The sequence below is a fragment of the Xyrauchen texanus genome, chromosome 44 (genome assembly GCF_025860055.1).
Source record: "Xyrauchen texanus isolate HMW12.3.18 chromosome 44, RBS_HiC_50CHRs, whole genome shotgun sequence".
NCBI classification, from domain to species: domain Eukaryota; kingdom Metazoa; phylum Chordata; class Actinopteri; order Cypriniformes; family Catostomidae; genus Xyrauchen; species Xyrauchen texanus.
Genome location: NC_068319.1, coordinates 2,136,943 through 2,159,242, shown reverse-complemented (window position 1 = coordinate 2,159,242; position 22,300 = coordinate 2,136,943). Strand labels below are relative to the sequence as shown.

The 22,300-nt window shown below is 41.2% G+C and overlaps 1 protein-coding gene across 1 annotated transcript; it reads right to left on the bottom strand.

The window, feature by feature from the left end:
• Positions 1-2,710: 2,710 nt before the first annotated feature.
• On the bottom strand, positions 2,711-22,256 carry LOC127636329 (C3a anaphylatoxin chemotactic receptor-like). The gene is made up of 4 exons (XM_052116785.1): positions 22,080-22,256; positions 18,953-19,029; positions 18,396-18,756; positions 2,711-3,316 (listed from the first exon to the last, which is right to left on the bottom strand). Exons 1-4 carry the CDS (start codon positions 22,254-22,256, stop codon positions 2,711-2,713), a joined length of 1,221 nt encoding a protein of 406 aa, XP_051972745.1.
• Positions 22,257-22,300: the final 44 nt, after the last annotated feature.

Sequence of the window (22,300 nt, the reverse complement as noted above, 5' to 3'; positions counted from 1 at the left end):
CTGGACTTCCTGACTGGGAGACCTCAGTCAGTCCGGATCAGGAACAGCATCTCCACCACCACCACACTGAGCACTGGGGCCCCCCAGGGCTGTGTGCTCAGTCCACTGCTGTTCACTCTGCTGACTCACGACTGTGCAGCAATGCACAGCTCGAACCAAATCATTAAGTTTGCCGATGACACGACCGTGGTGGGTCTTATCAGCAAGAACAACGAGTCAGTGTACAGAGAGGAGGCGCAGTGGCTAACGGACTGGTGTATAGCTAACAACCTGTCTCTGAATTTGGACAAAACAATAGAGATGGTTGTTGACTTTAGGAGAGCACAGAGTGACCACTCTCAGCTGAACATCGACGGCTCCTCTGTGGAGATCGTGAAGAGCACCAAATTCCTTGGTGTTCACCTGGCGGAGAACCTCACCTGGTCCCTCAACACCAGCTCTATTACCAAGAAAGCCCAGCAGCGTCTCTACTTTCTTTGAAGACTGAGGAAAGCACATCTCCCAACCCCCATCCTCACTACATTCTATAGAGGGACTATTGAGAGCATCCTGAGCAGCTGCATCACTGCCTGGTTTGGGACTTGCACCGTTTTCGCAAAGCCCTGCAGAGTATAGTGAGGACAGCTGAGAAGATCATCGGGGGCTCTCTTCCCTCCATCAAAGACATTTACAAAAAACACTGCATCCCCAAAGCAACCAGCATTGTGGAGGACCCCACACACCCCTCATACAAACTCTTCACCCTCCTGCCGTCTGGCAAGAGGTACCGAAGCATTCGGGCCCTCACAGCCAGACTATGTAACAGTTCCTTCCCCCAAGCCATCAGACTCCTCAATACTCAGAGACTGGTTTGACACACACACACGCACGTGTCCTGAGTTGCACTTTAATTACTGTCACTTTATAATTGGCTGCTACCTCAATAACTGCTTTGTGCATAGAACACTATCTCATAGTATGTTATGTTTACATTTGGCATTTTTAGAAACATCATCTTTTTGCACAGTGTACTGGTCGGTGCTGTCTCTCACTGTGCCCATTCTACTGTTCATTTTTAGTAATTTATTGTACTGTCCCGTACTTTTGCACACGTTTGCACGCACACTTTATGTAGAAATGTTATTTAGTCTGTGTAGTCTCATGTGGTTCTGTGTTTGTCCTATGTTGTTTTATGTAGCACCATGGTCCTGGAGGAATGTTGTCTCGTTTCACTGTGTACCGTACTAACTGTATATGGTTGAAAGACAATAAAAACCACTTAACTTGACATTGATGTTTACATTTTAACGCAATTGTTGAAATGATATTGCACTACAGATATCCTGTGATGCCCGCGGAAGATGGTTTCACCATATGTGTGTAGGAAGGCCAATGATAGAGGAGAAATTTCTGTGTGCAGCATGATAAATCACATAAGGAAGAAACTAACAGATGAAAAATGTATAATGTTTCATGTTCTTTTACATAGTTGTAATTATGAGATTGATATTGTTTGTTTTTCATTGATTGTATATATATATATTATTTGTAATATTTCTTTAATTCCCACATTTTAAATGTATTTTTTTCAATATTAGTAAAGTATTCCATGTAATACTTGTGTGAGCTTTCTTTCTTTTTGAACACAGAGGGAACAGTATCTGACAGTAACATTCTCAGCTGTCAGAATGTGTTCCCCCTGCTGTAATGGGGGTGATTTTAAGGCAAAGATAAAACCTAAAACTTGTGTTAAAAAAAAAATATGTTGACCTTCTCTCAGTAAATTGCAGTGAAAGTGCACTTGTTTGGACAGACAGCTGAACTAAAATGGACAACGGCGCTCTCTTGTGGCAAAATCACGCAATTGCATATAAAAAAAATAATAAAATTAAAAAAAGTCTTGGCCAAGGTGAAAAAGAGAAACATGTAAGAACAATTGCATATTTAGCCTATAAACTCACAGTTATATGAGTGAGCGTGCATTTATACCAATAGTCTACAATATTCAAAATCAAAACTCATAATATTATATATTGATAGAAATAACAGTAGGTGGTTTTGTTCAATAAGACATAAAAAATGCAACAAACATAGGTTCTTGTTACCTCTTTCCCAAAATATAACTAGACTGTTATGAAATTTGCCTCTCACTTCTAGAATACAACATTCTACAGATCAAGCTCGTTAATAATTACTGTTTATATTAAGTGTAATTGTGTGTGTAATTAAGATAATGTTTTAATAAAAATAAAAAATGAATCTCTCTATCAGTTTAAAGTTAGTCAGAAAGATGGTTAAGAACTGATGTAAGTTTATAAACACTGAATAAATGCACAAATAAGTGTGTAAAGTTTATCAAGGTTGGGATAAGTGAATAATCTATAATATTTTCTACCCGTGTGCAATTTTTCATTGTCTAATAGATATGCCCTAACTAGAGTACAGCAGAAGATGTCCAGAGTCGACTTGACATTGATTTGTGGATCTTGAAACTATTATTCACAAGAGAATATTACAGACTGTATATTAGGACTGTTTATTCAGATTTACTGCAACCTGCTCACGTCCATTTGTTTCTCGATCTTTCCCCCCTGAATAATTTTTATCTGTATATTTTAGAGAATTATCACATTAGCAAGAAACTTTATTTTGGGTGAATATATGATTTGCAACAACAATAATACAGAGTCATATTTTCATTACATTTTTAAATATTTAAACAAGGAAATAGTTAAAATGATTGTATTTGTTGTGTCTCGGTGGATTGTGATATTTGTGTCTCCTCCTCAGAGAAAGCTCTTTTAAAAACATGTTTTAACTTTAATGAAAGTTTAAACTTCTCCTTAATATCCTGCCCTATGAAAAAATACAGAACTGGATTCAGACAGCTGTTGAAAAACGCCAAACAGACGGTCAATGGGACAAATCTACTGGCAAACATGACACTTTGATGAACACCAAACATCCTGATCAAATACACAATGTGATACGGCAGCAAACACAGAAAAAATGCCACAATAACAGCCGACATGATGCGAAACGCTCGTCCAGAGTGAAAACGACTCCTGCCCAACTTTCGTGCAATGAATCCATAACATGTGATGATGCATATGAGAGGAATCATAAAACCAAACACAAAGCTGATGACAGTAAACTTTCTATATGTTTCAAAGTCATAATCAAACACTACGCAGTGTGTGATGTTATCATATTCAATGGTTCTTGTTAATATCATAAAGGGCACATTAAGAGCTATAGACAGGATCCAGGCCGCTGCACAGGACAGTCGAACAAGCAACAGACTGCGATGATTTTTAGCCCAAACTGGAGTGATCACCTGTGTAAACCGATCCAGACTACTCAAGATGAAGACACTGGCAAACATGCTGACATACATAACCAATGGAATAATCTTGCACATGAAAGATCCAAATGGCCAGTGATTATTAAAGTACCATATTATATAGAACAGTGTGGAAAGGCAGCACAGGAGGTCTGCAAACGCTAGATTAAGGAACCATATCGTATTAACGGTCCTCTTCATCTTCATTCCAGCGATGTACACAACAAAGACATTTCCTGGAACTCCGAGGAGAAACGTCAGATAGAAGAAGATCTGAGAAATCACTTTTATTGTGTTTTCCAAACTTTTATAATCATTCTCCATCACTGTGATTGAGCTAATGCTGTCCAAACCGTCCCGTTTATCCTCTTAATATCACATTACATGTCAAATGTCACATCATGAGTCATATTTATGTGTCCTACCTTTAAACATCATAATCATGTATTTATACATCTTACATTTTCCATTCGTGCATACATAGAATTTGTACTTAAATTTCTTAAAATTAATCAAATATAATTTATGAAGATGTCAAATATCTCTGACATTTATGATACCATTTACTTACCTTGTTGGCTGCTCAAGTGATACTGATCCAAGAAATGACAGGAAGACCTCTAAATACTGATTACCCATGAAGAAATTCTGCATATGTGGTCACAAGATGAGTCTGTAGAAACACATTTTTTTTCATCTCATTTCCTCTCACAGCCAAACTCAAGACTGAAACATAAACACTAGAATGCATCATGATACTCTGAGTTATTAAAAGTTTAAACTATCACAGTCATAGTCACATTTACTACTATCAAACAATTCAACACATTATTATCATTCAGGTGTGCGTTTCCCAAAACTATCGTTAGACAACTATGGTCGCAAGTTCCATCATTACCAACATAGTTCAACGATTTTGTGTTTCCTGAAACGGTAGTTTCAATGAACATTCACAAACTGTGTTGCAAAGTTGTGTGATTGGAACTACAGTTATCCACCTGTGGTTAGAAACAGTTCCTTGTTAGTTTGTGGTGTCAACATCATTGATTTCAACAGCTGAGGTGTGTTTTATTCAGACTTATCACCCCTATGACCTATTTCTTTCAGATACCTCACCATCAACTCTGAGAGCTTTGAGAATCTTGAAGTTTTGGTGCTCAAAGTTATTTTTATTGGAAGTTCAGTTTGAAACGATCTTCCAGTGTGACTGTCACAATTGTTCTCCCTTCGAAGTGCCCTCCTTAGGCATTATTTATGATGTTTGGAACACAGGATTGACTTTTTTGCATAATTATCTTTATAACATTTCCCAAAGTGAAATTTTACATATGGCTCTATATGTAATACACAATATGCATTTTAATGGTTTTCACTGATATAAAAAAGTTAACTGTACTGCACATACAGCATTTGCAACATATCTGCAGTACTTTGAGTAAAGTGTCAGAAAATTCTATGTTTAAAATTCACTCATTTACATATTTCCAAATATTACATTTTCATGTATGTAAAACGTCAAGGTTACTATTGTAACCTCCGTTGTACAATGGAGGGAACGAGACGTGTCGATTGAAGTGACACTAGGGGTCTTTCTTGAAGGCCTCGTTTACCTCTGAACTTTAGAATAGAAAAGGCCAAATAGAAATTGGTGGAGAGATTTTGCATGAACCTCCCCCGGACATACGGGTATAAAAGGAGCAGGGCTTGCATCTGTTCATTCAGGTTTTGCACTGAGGAGCCGAGAATAAGGTTTTGGCCGTTACAGTTGTTCAATCAACACAACTTCTCATTCCCTCCATCGGGGAACGGAGGTTACAATAGTAACCTAGACGTTCACCTTCTGTCGCTCACTCGACGTTGTGTTGATTAAAGCGACACTAGGGGTCCCTATCCAATAACAGCATGACACTGAACCGTGTTACATGAGCTGCTGATGCAGGTGCGAGCAGGCAGTTGCGTGCTACCAACTCTGTAGCTGCCATCTCACGCTTTGGTTTAATCATCCCAGGAATGCTTGGAAGCCTTCTGGGTCCAGCAGTGGTTCATGAGATGAGGGCGTCTCCTTCTTGCGGGTAGCTCTACGCTGGGGCTGAGAGCTGGGCCCAGGTTGGGGCAGAGCTGCTTGTGTTTGCACCCGCAGGGGGGTGCCCTTTGCGAGCAGACGAGGTGCGTGTTTTGGCATGGCGATGAGACATGAAGCGCTGAGTCGCCTTCATCTGTTTTTTCACTGCTGAAGACTGCTGGGCAAAGCACATAACTGCTAATCAGAAGTAAATAAGTGTACTGTAAGTCGCTTTGGATAAAAGCGTCTCCCAAATGCATAAAATATAAATGTAAAAAATAAGAAAAGAGATGCTCTGACCGGGAATATTTTGCTCTTTTGTTGGCCCGAAGCCCTAGACTGCTCAGGTCCGTGAGCACCAGGTCCTTGTGCTATAATCAGCCAATTGTCGAGGTCGTTGAGTATGCGAACGAAACTGGAAGCCGCCCTTAAAAAGACATTCACGTCAATGTGTTTGCTCTTAAAGAGGTATTATTCTCTTTTAGCGGAAATATATACTCTTTTAGTAGCGCTGTCGAAGCGCCCAGGGGCATAATCTGCACTAATCATGCAGAAGGAGAGAAAGCTGCTGGAATGTGCCGAATATCCAACAGCATATGTTTCTTTCAGAGGTGAATGGAACAGCAGTAGTATTCATCTCGCTGAAACACCACCGCTCGGCTCCGAAGAAAAATTCTGAATGAGAGTGAGCATTCCTTCTCCTTTTATACCCGTATGACCGGGGGTGTGGCATGCAAATTCCACTTTTTTTCTAAGATTTGAAGGTGTTTTGGATCTCCTAAGAGTGACCCCTAGTATATATCAACACTATATCAACACAACGTCGAGTGAGTGACAGAAGGGGAACCACAATAATGCAGCTCAGAGAGGTCACAATGAAACACACCAGCAAAAGAGGGGCATGTGAAAATAACGTGAAATAACGGAGAACAGAAAATAACAGAAATAGTCCTCAGATAACATATTCGTTATTTACAGCAGCGTAGTGGGGAAATAACGTTGCTGTGGAGCTGCTTACTGACCGAACCGCTTGTATACTGTAGTAAAGAGTATGCCACTTACAAAGTGCATATAAACGTAAATGTCAATTTCATGTCTTAAGCCGGTTTTCCACAATAAACGACTTTCTCTCCATGTTAATAAGCTGTTATAATTTTATATCCATTTGATCTGCAGAATTTATTACTCCACCCCCAGAGTAAAGTCATTAACAACAGCTCTACATTGTTGAACCAACGTGGTTCGAATGATGGATGTGCAACATAGTTACAAGGGTTTTGGGAAACACTCGTGAGTAGCAAGTTAGTTTCTCTAACGATGAATCGTACTATGGTGGTTACGCAGTAGGTTATGTGGTTGTTCGGAAAACGCCCTCCAGTATGGCTCATCAACAATAGCACCATTCAAGTTGGCCAGGAAATTGTGTGTTGTGTTTGACCAGGTTAACATTACCTACCACCTACAACATCTTAAAGATAGGACCCATCCTATACGAGCATGCTACCAGGCTCTTGTTATCTCTAGACTGGACTACTTCTTGTAGTGTTGCAATGTTCTTGTAGTCGGCCTTCTTGCATGTACAATTAAACCTCTGTTTCAAAAATGCTGTGGCACCGGCAGTATTTTGAAGCTTTAGTATCACGATACTACCGTAGCACCGGTATACCGTGCAACCCTAATGGCTAGTGTACACGGTCAAAGTGACAAATATGACAACCTGAGTGTCAGTTTCTCGTCAACCGAGAGCCTTACAGCACTCGGCTATGAGATTGCACAAAATGCTACTGCGCCGGAGGGATATCTTCAGGACAGTAGTGCAAAGTTTACAAAGACAATGACATGACAATCATCTGTATTTTATGTTTAGTGAGTGGAGTCATTGGCACATTTTAAACAGTCTGATTCTAGAAAAAGCTCCCATTAGCAAACATTAGCCCAGGAAACATTCTATATTAATTTCACTACTAATAATCATAATAAATAATTTTTATTAGTAAATCGTTTTAATTAGAAGTCAATCGAATGTTTAATGAACATTAAACAATCAGGATTCTAATTTAAACTTTGACTGATATCAATATTATAAAAAAAAACAGTAAAGGGTCAAAGAAATGATGTTCCTTGCTCAAAAAACATTATTTATGAGAGCATAATTGGGCAGTAATCTGTTGTTTTTTTAATTTGTTGGCCCATATAAACATGCGCTAGATAGATGTCTTTGACCTTTGTGACACATCTCACTCTGTTTTCAGTGCTAAAGGAAGATGCAGAGATTCTTGAGGGAAACGGTGTACACTTCGTGTTCAAACAACGTTCAACTGTCTGGTTGTCCTTTGGTCTGTGAAATGAGAGGAAGAATTGCGAAATTTGCATCCCTTAAATATAATGCTTATAATGTAAGGGCTATTGTGTGACTTTATCCACTGCATGCGTGCCAGATCGCACCACAAAAATACCAATCAGACAGCTGGACGTTGTTTGAACACAAAGCGTACACCATTTCCTCAATCAGCTCTGCATCTTCCTTTAACTCTACACGGTGCCGTGGTTGAAGATAACGCTTCACTCCAAAGAGTTCACTGATTTCAGAGAGGGGGAAAAATTAGAGAGAAAAACAATTGAGAGATAATTTTTTTTTGAGATATTGTTTTGTAGGACATAGGCTCAGGAAGCCACTAAACACCTAAAAAAAAACTTACAAATTTTGTTCACCTACTGAATTTTTTTTTCACTGTGCGGTTCAGGGCTTACTGAGCTCCCAAAGCAAGGGTGGGGAACCTTTTTCCCATTAAGGGCCATTCGAACATTTACTAAATTATTCACAGGCCATACAGTTGCTTGCAAATTCTGATTGAAATTGATGTACGCATTCTGTTACGTGCTCACGTACGAAGAAAAACACTAAAAGGTTTGTCAATTGTGCAAGGCTATTTTTTTGCTTTTCAAATTATATCTCAAATGGCCTTGTGGGCCTTAGATGGCCCTGAGGCCTGACGTTCCCCACCCCTGCCCTAAAGGGTCAAGGTAGTGGAGAAATAAGCCTGGTTGGTGGGGAAAAAATAAGCAAACGCTTTTGCAGTCTCTAGCAAAATGACATTAAATTCAAGTGGTCTAATTCAAATGGAATGCTCTGGTGCACAATTGAATTGCACATTATTATTGTTTTTGTTGTTGTTGTGTATTCAACTCCCTATAGTTGAATACACTCGTCTGTTCAGCATCATTGCCAGATGCACAGGATTAGCTGATGCCCACTTGAAGTCCCTGTACCAGATCATCCTCTTTGCTCATGAATGGAAGGAATTGCCAGAGACCGGTGACTACACGTGGGAAGAGTACGTGGATTTCATTTTAGAGATGCTTCTGAGAATCCTCTTTAAGAGTCAGTGCCCACGCCTGCCACGGCCAACAAGCCAGGGCCCATGCCTGCCACTGCCAATGAGCCAACGCCCACGCCTGCCATGGCCAACGGGCTGGAAGCCTCATCCATCCCAGAGCCAGCGTTGCCAGCCTCATCCATCCCAGAGCCAGCGTTGCCAACTTCGGTCATCCGGAGAAGGAGGAAAAGAGGAAAGGCTTCTGTTCCCCAGTTTCTGCCTGTACTCCCTTCCACGGCTCTGCCCCCTCATCGCCTCCCAGGCCTCATGTCCGGTTCTCAGGCCTCCTGACCCCAACTTGAGGTCATCCCCTTGGTCTCCTGGTGGCACCCTGGATCTACTCTGGTCCCCTTGGTCTCCTGGCATCCCCCTGATCGGCACTGGTCCCCTTGGTCTCCTGGACGCCCGCCTGATCGGCTCTGGTCCCCTTATTCTCCTGGCCATCCGCCTGATCTGCTCCGGTTTCTTTGGTCTTCTGGCCGCCCACATGATCTGCTCCCTGACCTTGCCTCGTCACAGAAACAAAAGACAACAGGGAATATGTGACATTTAAAAACCTGCAACTTTATTTCTTGCAATTGATTATTGTTATAATCAGATTATTGCAACTTCATATCTTGTGTTTGCATGAAATAAAGATAGAATTGTGAGAATGTCAGAGTTTCATAGTATCATGATTTGTTCATGAACTGTAAAACTAGTAACATAAAGTGACAGACAGTTTGGACAATTTGGCACCTAAAGCCACAGAAACAGATCAGCAGGTTTGGTTTATGTGCTGTTGCATGTGCAGCTTGTGGCTGTGAATAATTTCCTGTGTCAGAGAGACATCAGTGTGGTAAAAATTTCATCTTAAATACTGCATGTGTTCTTTGCAGGTTGCGTGAGGAGTGGGTTCAGAGGCTTCAATTTCAGAACCAGCACATGATGGAGAGGATGAGAGATGAGCAATTAGGAAATGCTTAAAGGGTGTAAGGGATTTTAAGTGTTTAGAATGAATTATCAGTGGGATGAATGAAAATCATCCTAAAATACTGAAAACACTTGCACTCTTCCAAAGAAAGCATGGCATTATGCATCAGTGTAATATTCTTTAACCATAACTTAAGTGTCTTGAATCATTTACTGATGTAGCGTTCCAGACAGAATAATACAATCACTCACATTGATAATGCCATTACAAACATGTAAACATAGGACATTAAAACAAATGTGATCTTTTTCAAAATCCCTAAACCAAGACCAAAACTTCTAACATGAACACCTCCAAGAGTGTTTAAGCTACATCCACCAAACTTGGTACAGACCTTCAAACTGTTCTGGAATAGTGTGTTATTTCTTTTCTAATTGATCAGACTTGTGGGAAAAAATATGGCAAAAGAGTTTTTCTTAAAGAAAATTGTGTAGAAGAGGATTTGGCAAAAGTTATTCTGGTGAAAGGTTCATTAATCAGAAAAGACTGAATAAATTATTTACTTTTCAAACTACAATGATTGTATTTGTTGTTCATCGGTGGATTGTGATATTTGTGTCTCCTCCTCAGAGAAAGCTCTTTCAAAAACATGTTTTAACTTTAATGAAAGTTTAAACTTCTCCTTAATATCCTGCCCTATGTACTTGTTAGCTGAAATAAAGTGGAAAACGGAGCTCTCTTGTGGCCAAATCACGCAATTGCGTTAAAAAAAAAAAAAAAAAAAGCTTCGCAAAGGTGAAAAAGAAATATTTAAGAACAATTGCATATTTAGCCTATAAACTCACAGTTACGTGAGTGAGCGTGCATTTATTCCAATAGAATAATATCTACAATATTCAAAATAAAACAAATATGATATTATATATTGATAGAAATAACAGTAGGTAGTTATGTACAATAACACATATAAAATGCATCAAACATAGTTTCTTGTTACCCCTTTTCCAAAATATAACTAGACAGTTATGAAATTTGCCTTTCATTTCTCGAATACAATATTTCACAGATAAAGTTCGTTAATAACTCTAGTTTTGAGCCTTCGCGCTCTCCGTAGAACCTCAGTGGTACGAGCAGAGTATCTCGGGGGCGAGCTTTTATGGAACGCGCGCTTCTCTCGTCGTTTGAATGGGGGCGGGGCTAGGGGGAATCAGACTTCGACACAACACCCGCCTCTCCTCCTGTGGATACTGTGGAAGAATGTTTAGTGACAGAAACTGCTGAAATTCAGTCACAAAGTGTTTCATCTCCGGTATCTTTAGAGCAGGATGAGGAACTTGGAAATGAAGAAAGGAAATTGACTGACGAATGTGATTTGGATTTGCCAATCTTCAGAATTCCAGGTGCTAAAACAAGTAAACAAGTTAAAGAAGATTGTGGGGTTTTCAGATAGTAATGATGATTCAGATTCTAGTCTTTCTGTGTGTTTCAATGCTTCTCTATGCTCTCAAAATGAACATGTAGATATGTACTGTACAAAGTTGAGGATATTAGCCTGTTTCTGAAGGAAATAAAGGGGCTAAAGGGAGTGTGTTGAAGATTATTTCCCTGACTGTGCACAGTTTGTGAAAGAAAGAGATATTTCATAAAAGAAGGTCTTTTCTGAACATGAGGTCTCTCGTTTACAGAAATATTTAAACAAGCTCAAAAAGTAAAACTGTAATGATGACAGGGATGTCACAGTTTAATTATTTCACTTTAGGTCATTTGTTGATTTGTGTAATTTTTTTCCAAATCTGAATAACAAAATGAATCAGTTTAAAATGGGAAGTCTTCATTTAAATGGAGCTAAAGATGTTCAGAAAAGGATGATGTTGTTTGAATTCACAAGTCAAAAGTCTGTTGATGTCATGTTTGTACAAGAAACACATAGTGACATTAGAAATGAGGTGGATTGGAAGAGAGAGAGGAACGGTCGAGTCATTTTAGTCATAAATCCTCCATTAATGGAGATGTTGCTAATTTATTTTCCAAGAATGTAATTCCGATATCCGATGAAGTTGATGAAATTGTAAAAGGATGTTTCTTGAAGGTTAAGGCTAGATTTGAGGATACTGTAATGGTATTTTTTTATATTTATGTCCCTAATTGTGGAACTAGGAGGAACAGAATAGATCAGAAACGGGGTCAAGATCTTGTATTGGTTTCCAAAAAATTGTGAAATGGCGAATTGTTATTGATTGACATTTTTACTGGTTAATTGGTGCAATGAATATTTTGGAATTGAGTGGTGCTGTGATAATGTGTTGTGCTCCGTAATTAACAGTGAACTTGTGATTTCAGAAATGTTAAAGTAAGGATGTATTTGTTTATTTATTTATTATATTTTTATAATAGTATTTGGTATAATTAAGCTAATGATTTAATGAAAAGGTTGTTTAAAATTAATTTTCAACAAATTGTGACATTTAATCGGAAACAGCTTATACATCAATGAGATGTCAGAGACACAGTTCTGGGGACAGTCCACTAAAGAACATAAAAGCAAAAAAAATAAAGTTTTATGGATTTTGTAGAATGTCCCAATTAACATGAAGGAACACAAACTTCCATGAACCAGTTCATTTTAACAGACATAAACAATTCTTTATCATATAAAATGTAATCGTTGAAAAAATAACAGAAGCTTCAATATATATATTTTCTTTCTCATAAATTTTTTGCCAAATTTCTTCTCTATATTCTCCACGTTACACTGCAGATGTTTTTACACAGTATATTTTACACCATGATTATATGCAGTTACCTGAAGAATATATTTTTAATCTAAACGTGAAAAATGACTTATTGATACTTTAAATAAATCTAAATGAAATGCACAGGACACCAGACACACTTCCTAATAGTGCTAGAATACACAACCTGTTATATTTGATCATTTTACATCAGTTCATTTTACACATCAGGCATTTCAGATTGCCATATGTGATAGTTTTGAAAAGAAAATAAATATGGCAAAAGAGTTTTTCTTAAAGAAAGTTGTGTAGACGAGGATTTGGCAAAAGTTATTCTGATGAAAGATTTATTAATCAGAAAAGACTGAATAAATTATTTACTTTTTAAACTACAATGATTGTATTTATTTGTGTCTCGGTGGATTGTGGTATTTGTATCTCCTCCTCAGAGAAAGCTCTTTCAAAAACATGTTTTAACTTTAATGAAAGTTTAAACTTCTCCTTAATATCCTGCCCTATGAAAAAATACAGAACTGGATTCAGACAGCTGTTGAAATACGCCAAAGAGATGAACAATAGGACAAGTCTACTGGCAAACATGACACTTTGATGAACACCAAATATCCAGATCAAATACACAATGTGATACGGCAGCCAACACAGAAAAAATGCCTCAATAACAGCCGACATTATGCGAAACGCTCGTCCAGAGTGAAAACGACTCCTGCCCAACTTTCGTGCAATGAATCCATAACATGTGATGATGCATATGAGAGGAATCATAAAACCAAACACAAAGCTGATGATAGTCAAATTTCTATATGTTTCAAAGTCATCATCAAGCACTATGCAGTATTTGATGTTACCATATTCAATGGTTCTTCTTAATATCATAAAGGGCACATTAAGAGCTATAGACAGGATCCAGGCCGCTACATAGGACAGTCGAACAAGCAACAGACTGCGATGATTTTAGCCCAAACTGGAGTGAACTTTTATAATCATTCTCCATTACTATGATTGAGCTGATGCTGTCCAAAGCATCCCGTTTATCCTGTTAATATCACATTACATGTAAAACCAGGAGGTTTGAGTAACAGCCAGACCGCCCTCAGATGCTGTATGTGATGCTGTATCATTACTGTAAACGATAATGTCATCTAAATAGGCAGCGGTGTAAGCTGCATGCGGTCTGAGGATACGGTCCATGAGATGCTGAAACGTATCCAGGGCACCAAACAAACCAAACGAAAGTGTCACAAATTGGCCATCATCAGTGAGATGAGAACGAACTGTGGCCTCCACTCTATGTTTTGTTCTTTGAAATTGAATCGCAAGGGTCACCACAGGGTATTTGTGGTACTTGGTGAGTACCCCCTTGACCCATACAGGTATCCGGTATGCCCGGCTCATCATGTATGCCCGGTGTCAGGGATCCGGACCACCATCCCCAGCTCTATCACCGTGCATTGATCCCGGAAATGTCCCGGATCCCCGCAACTCCAGCAGGCCGGCCAAGACGCCATGCCCGCACCTGCATCTGCGAACACTTCCACCTGTGGAGGAGAGCAGCAGGACACTGTAGCGGTGGGGGGTCTCCACCACCTTGCGCGGGGAATGGGCTGCAGTGGTGCAGCGCCTCGCCTCCACTCCACAGGGCAGGAACGGGCTCTGGGGAGAGAGCAGAGTGAGAGGGGAGGGGGAACACACAGGGGAAGGGGGAAGAGAGAGAGAGGAGGGATCTTCCGCCCCCAGGTATGCCACCAAATGGTCCTCCGCAAGCTGGACAGCTTCCTCCTGTGACTTTCCCAACATCACAATTCCCCACTAGCAGCCATTTCCTGCACGCATCTCGGAGCCATTGGGAGAAAGCAAACGAGGAGCAAGTCACCCTCGTGGCACCGTACTTGCCCACCCAGACTTGGTTCTCGGACTTCACGCTCCTCGTGACAGCACCTCCCTGGCAAATTCCCCTGAGGGAGGAACTCTTATCTCAGGGACGGGGCACATCTGGCACCCGTACCCAGACCTCTGAAACCTCCATGTCTGGTCCCTGGACGGGATATGGAAAATTCATTGGTCTACCGCCCACGGTGGTAAAAACGATCACTCAGGCCAGGGCTCCCTCCACAAGGCAGTTGTATGCCCTTAAGTGGCGTGTGTTCGTGAATTGGTGTTCTTGCCAAAGTGATGACCCCCAGAGATGTGCAGTCGGGTCAGTGATTTCCTTCCTGCAGGAGAAGTTGGAGGGGCGGCTTTCACCCTCCACCTTGAAGCTGTACATTGCTGCTATAGCGGCACACCACAACACAATGGAAGGTAAGTCTTAGGTAAGACTTGATCATCAGGTGCCTGAGAGGCACCAGGAGGCTGAACCCTCCTAGGCCGCGCCTCTTTCCCTCATGGGACCTCTCCGTGGTCCTTCTGGACCTTCTGAGAGCCCCGTTCGAGACCCTAGATTTAGTTGAGTTGAAGGCGGTCGTTGAGACTGCCCTCCTGACTTCACTCACTTCCATCAAGCGAGTCAGGGACATGCAAGCATTCTCTGTCAGCCAAACATGCCTGGAGTTCGGTCCGGAAGACTCTCACGTGATCCTGTGACCGCAACTGGGCAATGTGCCCAAGGTTTCCATGACCCCTTTTAGGGATCAGGTGGTGAGCCTGCAAGCACTGCTCCGGGAGGAGGCAGACCCAGCCTTATTGTTGCCGTGTCCGGTGCGTGCTTTGCACATCTACTTGGATCGCATGCAAAAGCTCTGAGCAGCTCTTTTCCTGCTTTGGTGGACAGCAGAAAGGGAACACTTTCTCCAAACGGAGGCTTTCCCACTGGATCGTGGATGCCATCACATTGGCATTCCAGGCCCAGGCCATGCCCACCCCTTTGGGAATACAAGCACACTCTGCAAAGGGTGTGGCATACTCGTGGGCACTGGTTAATGGCACCTCTTTAGCAGACATCTGCAGAGCAGCAGGCTGGGCAACACCCAATACCTTCACAACCCTCTGGCTCACAAATTTGGCAGAGGAATTTGTAGTCGGACCCAGTACGTGTGCTAACATGTCCTGTACTGGGGTTGGTGCTCCACATGGGCTGGTTACCTCAGTAACCCCACTGTGATGTATCTTCCGTGGTATGGTCTCCCTATCGGTAGACCCGCATCTCCCTAGGGCAAAGCCCTCTCTGCCCCAGTCGCTGGACCTGCCGCCGCGCCTCTTCCATGTGCGGCTTTTCCCACATTTTTACCTCCCCTTCAGGGCAGGATGTGGTGACCATGGGGTCTTTTCCCCCTGAAAGAATAGGAAAGGAAAAGAACATCTTCCCCAGTGCATATAATGAGCGCTAAATGGGCCCAGCCGAATAACTAAATACTCTGTGAAGAGAAAACAGAGAGAAAAGGCTGTGGCTAGTTTCTGTTATTATTACTGTTTTATTTACAGTAAAAGATTCATCAGACTGAATCAAAATGATAACTTGTCAGTTAGTGAGTCATTTGGAATTATTCAATAAAAGAGCTTGATCATAATGGTAGTAATTTGTTGGTCATTTATCAACATTTATGTATTTGGCAGAAGCTTTTATCCAAAGTGACTTACATTGCACTTATTACAAGGACAATTCCCCTGGAGCAACCTGGAGTTAAGTGTCTTACTCAATGACACAATGGTGGTGGTTGTGGGGATCGAACCAGCAACCTTCTGATTACCAGTTATGTACTTTAGCCCACTATGCCACCACCACTCCTTGGTGAACTGGACTGCACTGTATACTTGTTTTTGAATGCAACTAATGAACAAATTGCAATAAAAAAGATATGTTTGTTCAAATGTTATTTTGTGGTACACGTTAATTTTATTACATTTACAGTAAACTGCAAACTAACAACTCACAAATATAAGTTTAAATAATATAAAACTAATAGAAATAAATAAACTTATTTAAATTTAAAACTAATAATAAAAATAATAGAAACATTACAGTTCTACTTTTTGTTCCAGCCTGAGGACCCAACAATTGTCTGCAGGGATCTCGTTATGCCTACACTGTAATAAACATTTTATTCATAAAGCCTTCCTGGACATTTGGGTCAATTTAACACAATGAAATATTCTATTGGGTAAAAAAAAAAAAAGAAAATGTATTATGAAGCAAAATTGGTCATTTAAATGTTACCTGATCATAAAAACTTCATTCTTTCGTATAATTTCCATTTGTAGAGCATCTTTCATTCACACAGCTCTTTCAAGCTATCATCTGGTACCTGTGTATTGACAACATTAAACAGTTCAATGATGAGTGGCAAATTCTGCATTAAATAGGAGAGCAGATTTGGGCATATGAATATATAGACACTGGAGCCTTACATTTAAGACACAGAATGTTCCTTTAATTCATTATTTAGTTTTTAGCATGACCACATGCCATCAGTAAACACGTCATGAACTTCATCTGAGCTTATTTGTAAGCTGTAAGCATCAGTACTACCTGCTTCCTGCTTTTACACTGTGGCTATCCGCACATGACTCACCCTGTGGTCTGTGTGGGTCCTAATGCCCCAGTATAGTGACGGGGCCACTATACTATAAAAAGGATGAGACGTTAAACTCTAACACCCAGTCGTCATTAAAAATCCCAGGGCACTTCTCGTAAATAGTAGGGGGTGTAACCCCAGTGTCCTTGCCAAATTCCCCCCATTGGCATTTATCCATCATGGCATCCATTTATTTGCTGTATCAGTCCACTCTCTCCTCTCCACCAACAGCTGGTGTGTAGTGAGCCTACTGCTGAACTATGGCATCATCCATGTGGCTTCACACTTGAGGAGAGTTCACTGTGTAAAGTGCTTTGAGTGTAGTATAAGAAAAAGTGCTATATAAATGCAACATTCACATAGAAAACCACTTTCATCCATCCATCCATCGTCAACCGCTTATCCTGTGTACAGGGTCGCGGGGGGCTGGAGCCTATCCCAGCTAACATTGGGCGAAAGGCGGGGGACACCCTGGACAGGTCGCCAGTAAAACCACTTTCATGAAGCAGATAATTCTGAAAATTTGGTTAAATATGATTTACACTAATAATAGTGAATAATCTCTTTAATAATTAAAAGGTTTAAAGGTCATAAAAAAAATTGAAAATTAACATTTCTAACACATTTTATACATCACTCACTTCTGATAACTGCATAGCAACATTAAAAAGAGAAAATAGAAAATATTTAACAGCAAAATTATAAAATTACTGAAATAAATGTGATAAAAAGCAAAACAGTAAAAGCTGTATTTATGTTGAACATTTGCATTATACATGAGAGCAGTTTTGGGGGAGTTTAATATCTCCATTTGTTTTAAGACTTCACAATAGAGACCATGTGAGGGAATATATCACTAATAAAGTACTGATAAATATTATACAAAAAGTGTTTTTTCATATTAATGATCAAATTCATATATTCACTGAAATGAAAAGAAGGAGAGTGGACCAGACACACTTCCTAATATTGAAACACACTAGAATAAGCTTCTTATTTATTCATTTGGTGACTTGTACTTGTATGATTCATTATTTAATTTCTTAACATCTGATACACTTATAAAAGCAAATAATGGGGCAAAGAAGAAAAACTGATTCATCAGAAAAGACAATAAAGAAATGAGTTATAATCAAACTATAATGATTGTATTTGTTGTGTCTCGGTGGATTGTGATATTTGTGTCTCCTCCTCAGAGAAAGCTCTTTCAAAAACATGTTTTAACTTTAATGAAAGTTTAAACTTCTCCTTAATATCCTGCCCTATGAAAAAATACAGAACTGGATTCAGACAGCTGTTGAAATACGCCAAAGAGATGACCAATGGGACAAGTCTGTCAGCCACCTGGACACTTTCATTCACACCAAACATCCAGATCAAATACACAATGTGATACGGCAGCCAACACAGAAAAAATGCAACAGACTGCGATGATTTTTAGCCCAAACTGGAGTGATCACCTGTGTAAACCGATCCAGACTAATCAAACTCAAGATGAAGACACTGGCAAACACGGTGACAAATGCAACCAAAGGAAAAATCTTGCACACGACAGATCCTAATTCACAGTTATTGCCAATAGAGTCCCCTATTATAAAGACCAGTGTAGAAAGGCAGCACAGGAGGTCTGCAATCGCTAGATTAAGGAACCATATTGTATTAACGGTCCTCTTCATCTTCATTCCAGCGATGTACACAACAAAGACATTTCCTGGAACTCCGAGGAGAAACGTCAGATAGAAGAAGATCTGAGAAATCACTGAGATGTAATCATTCTCCATCGCTGTGATTGAGCTGATGTTCTTAAGCATCCTGTTTATCCTGTTAATATCACATTACATGTCAAATGTCACATCATGAGTCATATTTATGTGTCCTACCTTTAAACATCATAATCATGTATTTATACATCTTACATTTTCCATTCATACATACTTACATTTATTTACTGAGTCATAAAATTAAATATAATTTAAGAAGTCAAATATCTTGGTCATTTATGATACCATTTACTTACCTTGTTGATTTCTCAAGTGATACTGATCCAAGAAATGACAGGAAGACCTCTAAATACCGATTACCCATGAAGAAATTCTGAAAGTCACAAGATGAGTCTGTAGAAACACATTACATCATCTCATTTCCTCTCACAGCCAAACTCAAGACTGAAACATAAACACTAGAATACATCATGATACTCTGAGATATTATAAGTTTAAAGTATCACAGTCATAGTCACATTTACTACTATCAAACAATTCAACACATTATTATCATTCAGGTGTGCGTTTCCCAAAACTATCGTTAGACAACTATGGTCGCAACATAGTTCAACGATTTTGTGTTTCCTGAAACAGTAGTTTCAACGAACATTCACAAACTGTGTTGCAAAGTTGTGTGGTTGGAACTACAGTTCTCCACCTGTGGTTAGAAACAGTTCCTTGTTAGTTTGTGGTGTCAACATCATTGATTTCAACAGCTGAGGTGTGTTTTATTCAGACTTATCACTCCTATGACCTATTGCTTTCAAAGACTTCACCATCCACTCTGAGAGCTTTGAGAAGCTTGAAGTTTTGGTGCTCAAAGTTATTTTTATTGGAAGTTCAGTTTGAAACGATCTTCCAGTGTGATTGTCACAATTGTTCTCCCTTCGAAGTGCCCTCCTTAGGCATTATTTATGACGTTTGGAACACAGGATTGACTTTGTTTTTGCATAATTATCTTTATAACATTTCCCAAAGTGAAATTTCACATATGGCTATATATGTAAAACACAATATGCATTTTAATGGTTTTCACTGATATAAAAAGTTAACTTTACTGTACATGCAGTATTTGCAATATATCTGCAGTACTTTGAGTAAAGTGTCAGAAAAGGCCAATTAGAAATTGGCGGACAGATTTTGCAGATTTTGCTGGACATACGGGTATAAAAGGAGCAGGGCTTGCATCTGTTCATTCAGGTTTTGCACTGAGGAGCCGAGAATAAGGTTTTGGCCGTTACAGTTGTTCAATCAACACAACGTCTCATTCCCTCCATCGGGGAACGGAGGTTACAATAGTAACCTAGACGTTCACCTTCTGTCGCTCACTCGATGTTGTGTTGATTGAAGCGACACTAGGGGTCCCTATCCAATAACAGCATGACACTGAACCGTGTTACATGAGCTGCTGATGCAGTTGCATGCTGGAGTAGCAGGCTGCATGTATCCTTCCCCAATGCCCCATAGAAATTTCGTTATAAAACGTTTTAGGTTACAGCACCCGTTGAGGGGGTACAAGCGGCGTGCCAAGCATGGGAGCAGGCCGCACCAGCCGCAGACTTTTCTCTCTCTATGGGGCCATCTTAACGCTATAATATGTAATCGGGGAGGGTTTTCTTTTCCAGCTCCTATTCTTTCAGTGGGAATAGACCCTGCGGAGACCACATCCTGCCCAGGCTGGGGGAGGTTAATGTGACAAATACATCACATGGGTTTTCAAGCCACACCTGGAAGTTGCACGGTGGTAGGTCCTACCTAGCAAGGGAGGAGTTACTACAAGCACAGTGACCAAGGGGCAGCAGGGACTGCCCAAGGGAGACGCAGGCCCACCGACAGAGAAGGGGGCCGTGCCACGGAAAACACATCACAGAGAATTACCGTGAAAACTGACACCTGTGGAGCACCTCTCCCAGTACAGACTAATTAGTTCTCATAGTGGGTCTGTTTGGGAATTCCTGGGAGAAAAAGCACACTGGATCACCTCAGTGAAGGGCACTTGTGCAAGTGGAACCCACAAGGGGGCAGGAGCGGCCTGGGTCTAATAGGCCAGCAATGGCATTGACAACCTAGTGGAAAAACCTCTGTTTGGAGACAGCGTTCCCTTTCTGCTGTCCGCAAAAGCAGACAAAGTGCTGCTCAGAACATCTAGAGCTCTGTGTGCAGTCCACACAGGTGCGCAAAGCTGTACCATATCGTACCATATCGCCTGCAGGTTCACTACCTGTTCTCTGAAGGGAGTTATAGGAACCTTGGGAACATAGCCTGATCGAGGTCTTAGGAGGACTGAACTCCAGGCAAGTGTCACTGACAGAGAAAGCCTGCAGTTCCCCAACCCTCTTGATGAAAGCGAGCACGATTAGGGAGGCCGTCTTCAAGGAGAGGGCACTGAGCTCGACTGATTCTAGCGGCTCGACAAGGGTGTCTCTAAAGGCCTGAATGGACCATGGAGAGATCCCATGAGGGGAACATGCATGGGCTGGGAGTGTTCTGCCTCCATGCCCCTCTAAGGAACCTGATGAAGTCCCTAAGGACTTTCCGTCCACTGCGTCATGGTGACCTGATATGGCGGCTACATAAACCTTCAAGATGGAGGGGGACAGAGTGTTTACTCATGGGAATCTGCCAGAGAGGTGCTGTCGCGAGGAGCATAAGATCCGAGAACCAATTCCGGGTGGGCCAATAGGGGGTCACCAAAGTGACTTGTTCCTTGTCCTCCCTAACATTGCACAGCACCTGTGCAAGTAGGCTCACTGGGGGAAATGTGTACTTGCGCAGCCCCCGGGGCCAGCTGTATGCCAGCACATCTGTCCCGAGGGAGCCTCCGTTAGGGAGCACCAGAGCAGGCAGTGGGAGGTCTCTTAGGAAACAAACAGATCTACCTGTGCTTTGCCAAACCACTCCCAAATCAGATGGACCACCTTGGGGTGGAGCCTTCACTCTCCACTGGACGTGCCCTGTCACGTCAGTTAGGTGACTGATGGAGTGAGGAAACCACTCTTTTTTTCTGACAATGTAGGTACAGCATCCCTAAGAGATATCCCTCCCGGCCCTCCACCGGGGGATGGAGTGGTCCAGATACCAACTCCGTAGCGGCAATCTCACTCCTTGGTTTAATCGTCTCAGGAATGTTTGGGAGCCTTCTGGGTCCAGCAGTGGTTCATGAAATGGGGTCTTCTGCTTCCTGCAGGGAGCTCTACATTGGGGCTGAGAGCTGGGCCTGGGTTGGGGCAGAGATGCTTGTGTTTGCACCCGCGGCGGGATGCCCTATGCGAGCAGACGGGGTGCATGTTTTGGCACGGCGACGAGGCATGAAGTGCTGAGTCGCCTTCATCTGTTTTTTCACTGCAGAAGACTGCTGGGCAAAGTCTTCAACGGCATCACCGAATAAACCGAACTGGGAGACGGGGCGTTGAGAAAGTGGGCTTTGTCAGGGTCACGGATCTGGACCAGGTTCAGCCACAGATGTCGTTCCTGGACCATGACTGTGAGCGTCCCTTGTCCGAGTGCTCGCGCTGTGACCTTTGTGACCCAGGGGGCAAAGTCGGTCATCAAGTGCATTTCTTCCAGCACATCAGAATCAGGAATTCCCAAGTGCAGATCTA

What these genes read in the sequence shown, in the direction of transcription:
- LOC127636329 (XM_052116785.1), bottom strand. Translation starts at nt 22,256, where the DNA reads ATGCACTTGATGACCGACTTTGCCCCCTGGGTCACAAAGGTCACAGCG. An exon ending in TCACTTGAGAAATCAACAAG is followed by an intron (nt 18,757 to 18,952) that starts GTAAGTAAATGG and finishes TGATATTAACAG; the next exon opens with GATAAACAGGATGCTTAAGA. An exon ending in GTCTGGATCGGTTTACACAG is followed by an intron (nt 3,317 to 18,395) that starts GTGATCACTCCA and finishes CGGTTTACACAG; the next exon opens with GTGATCACTCCAGTTTGGGC.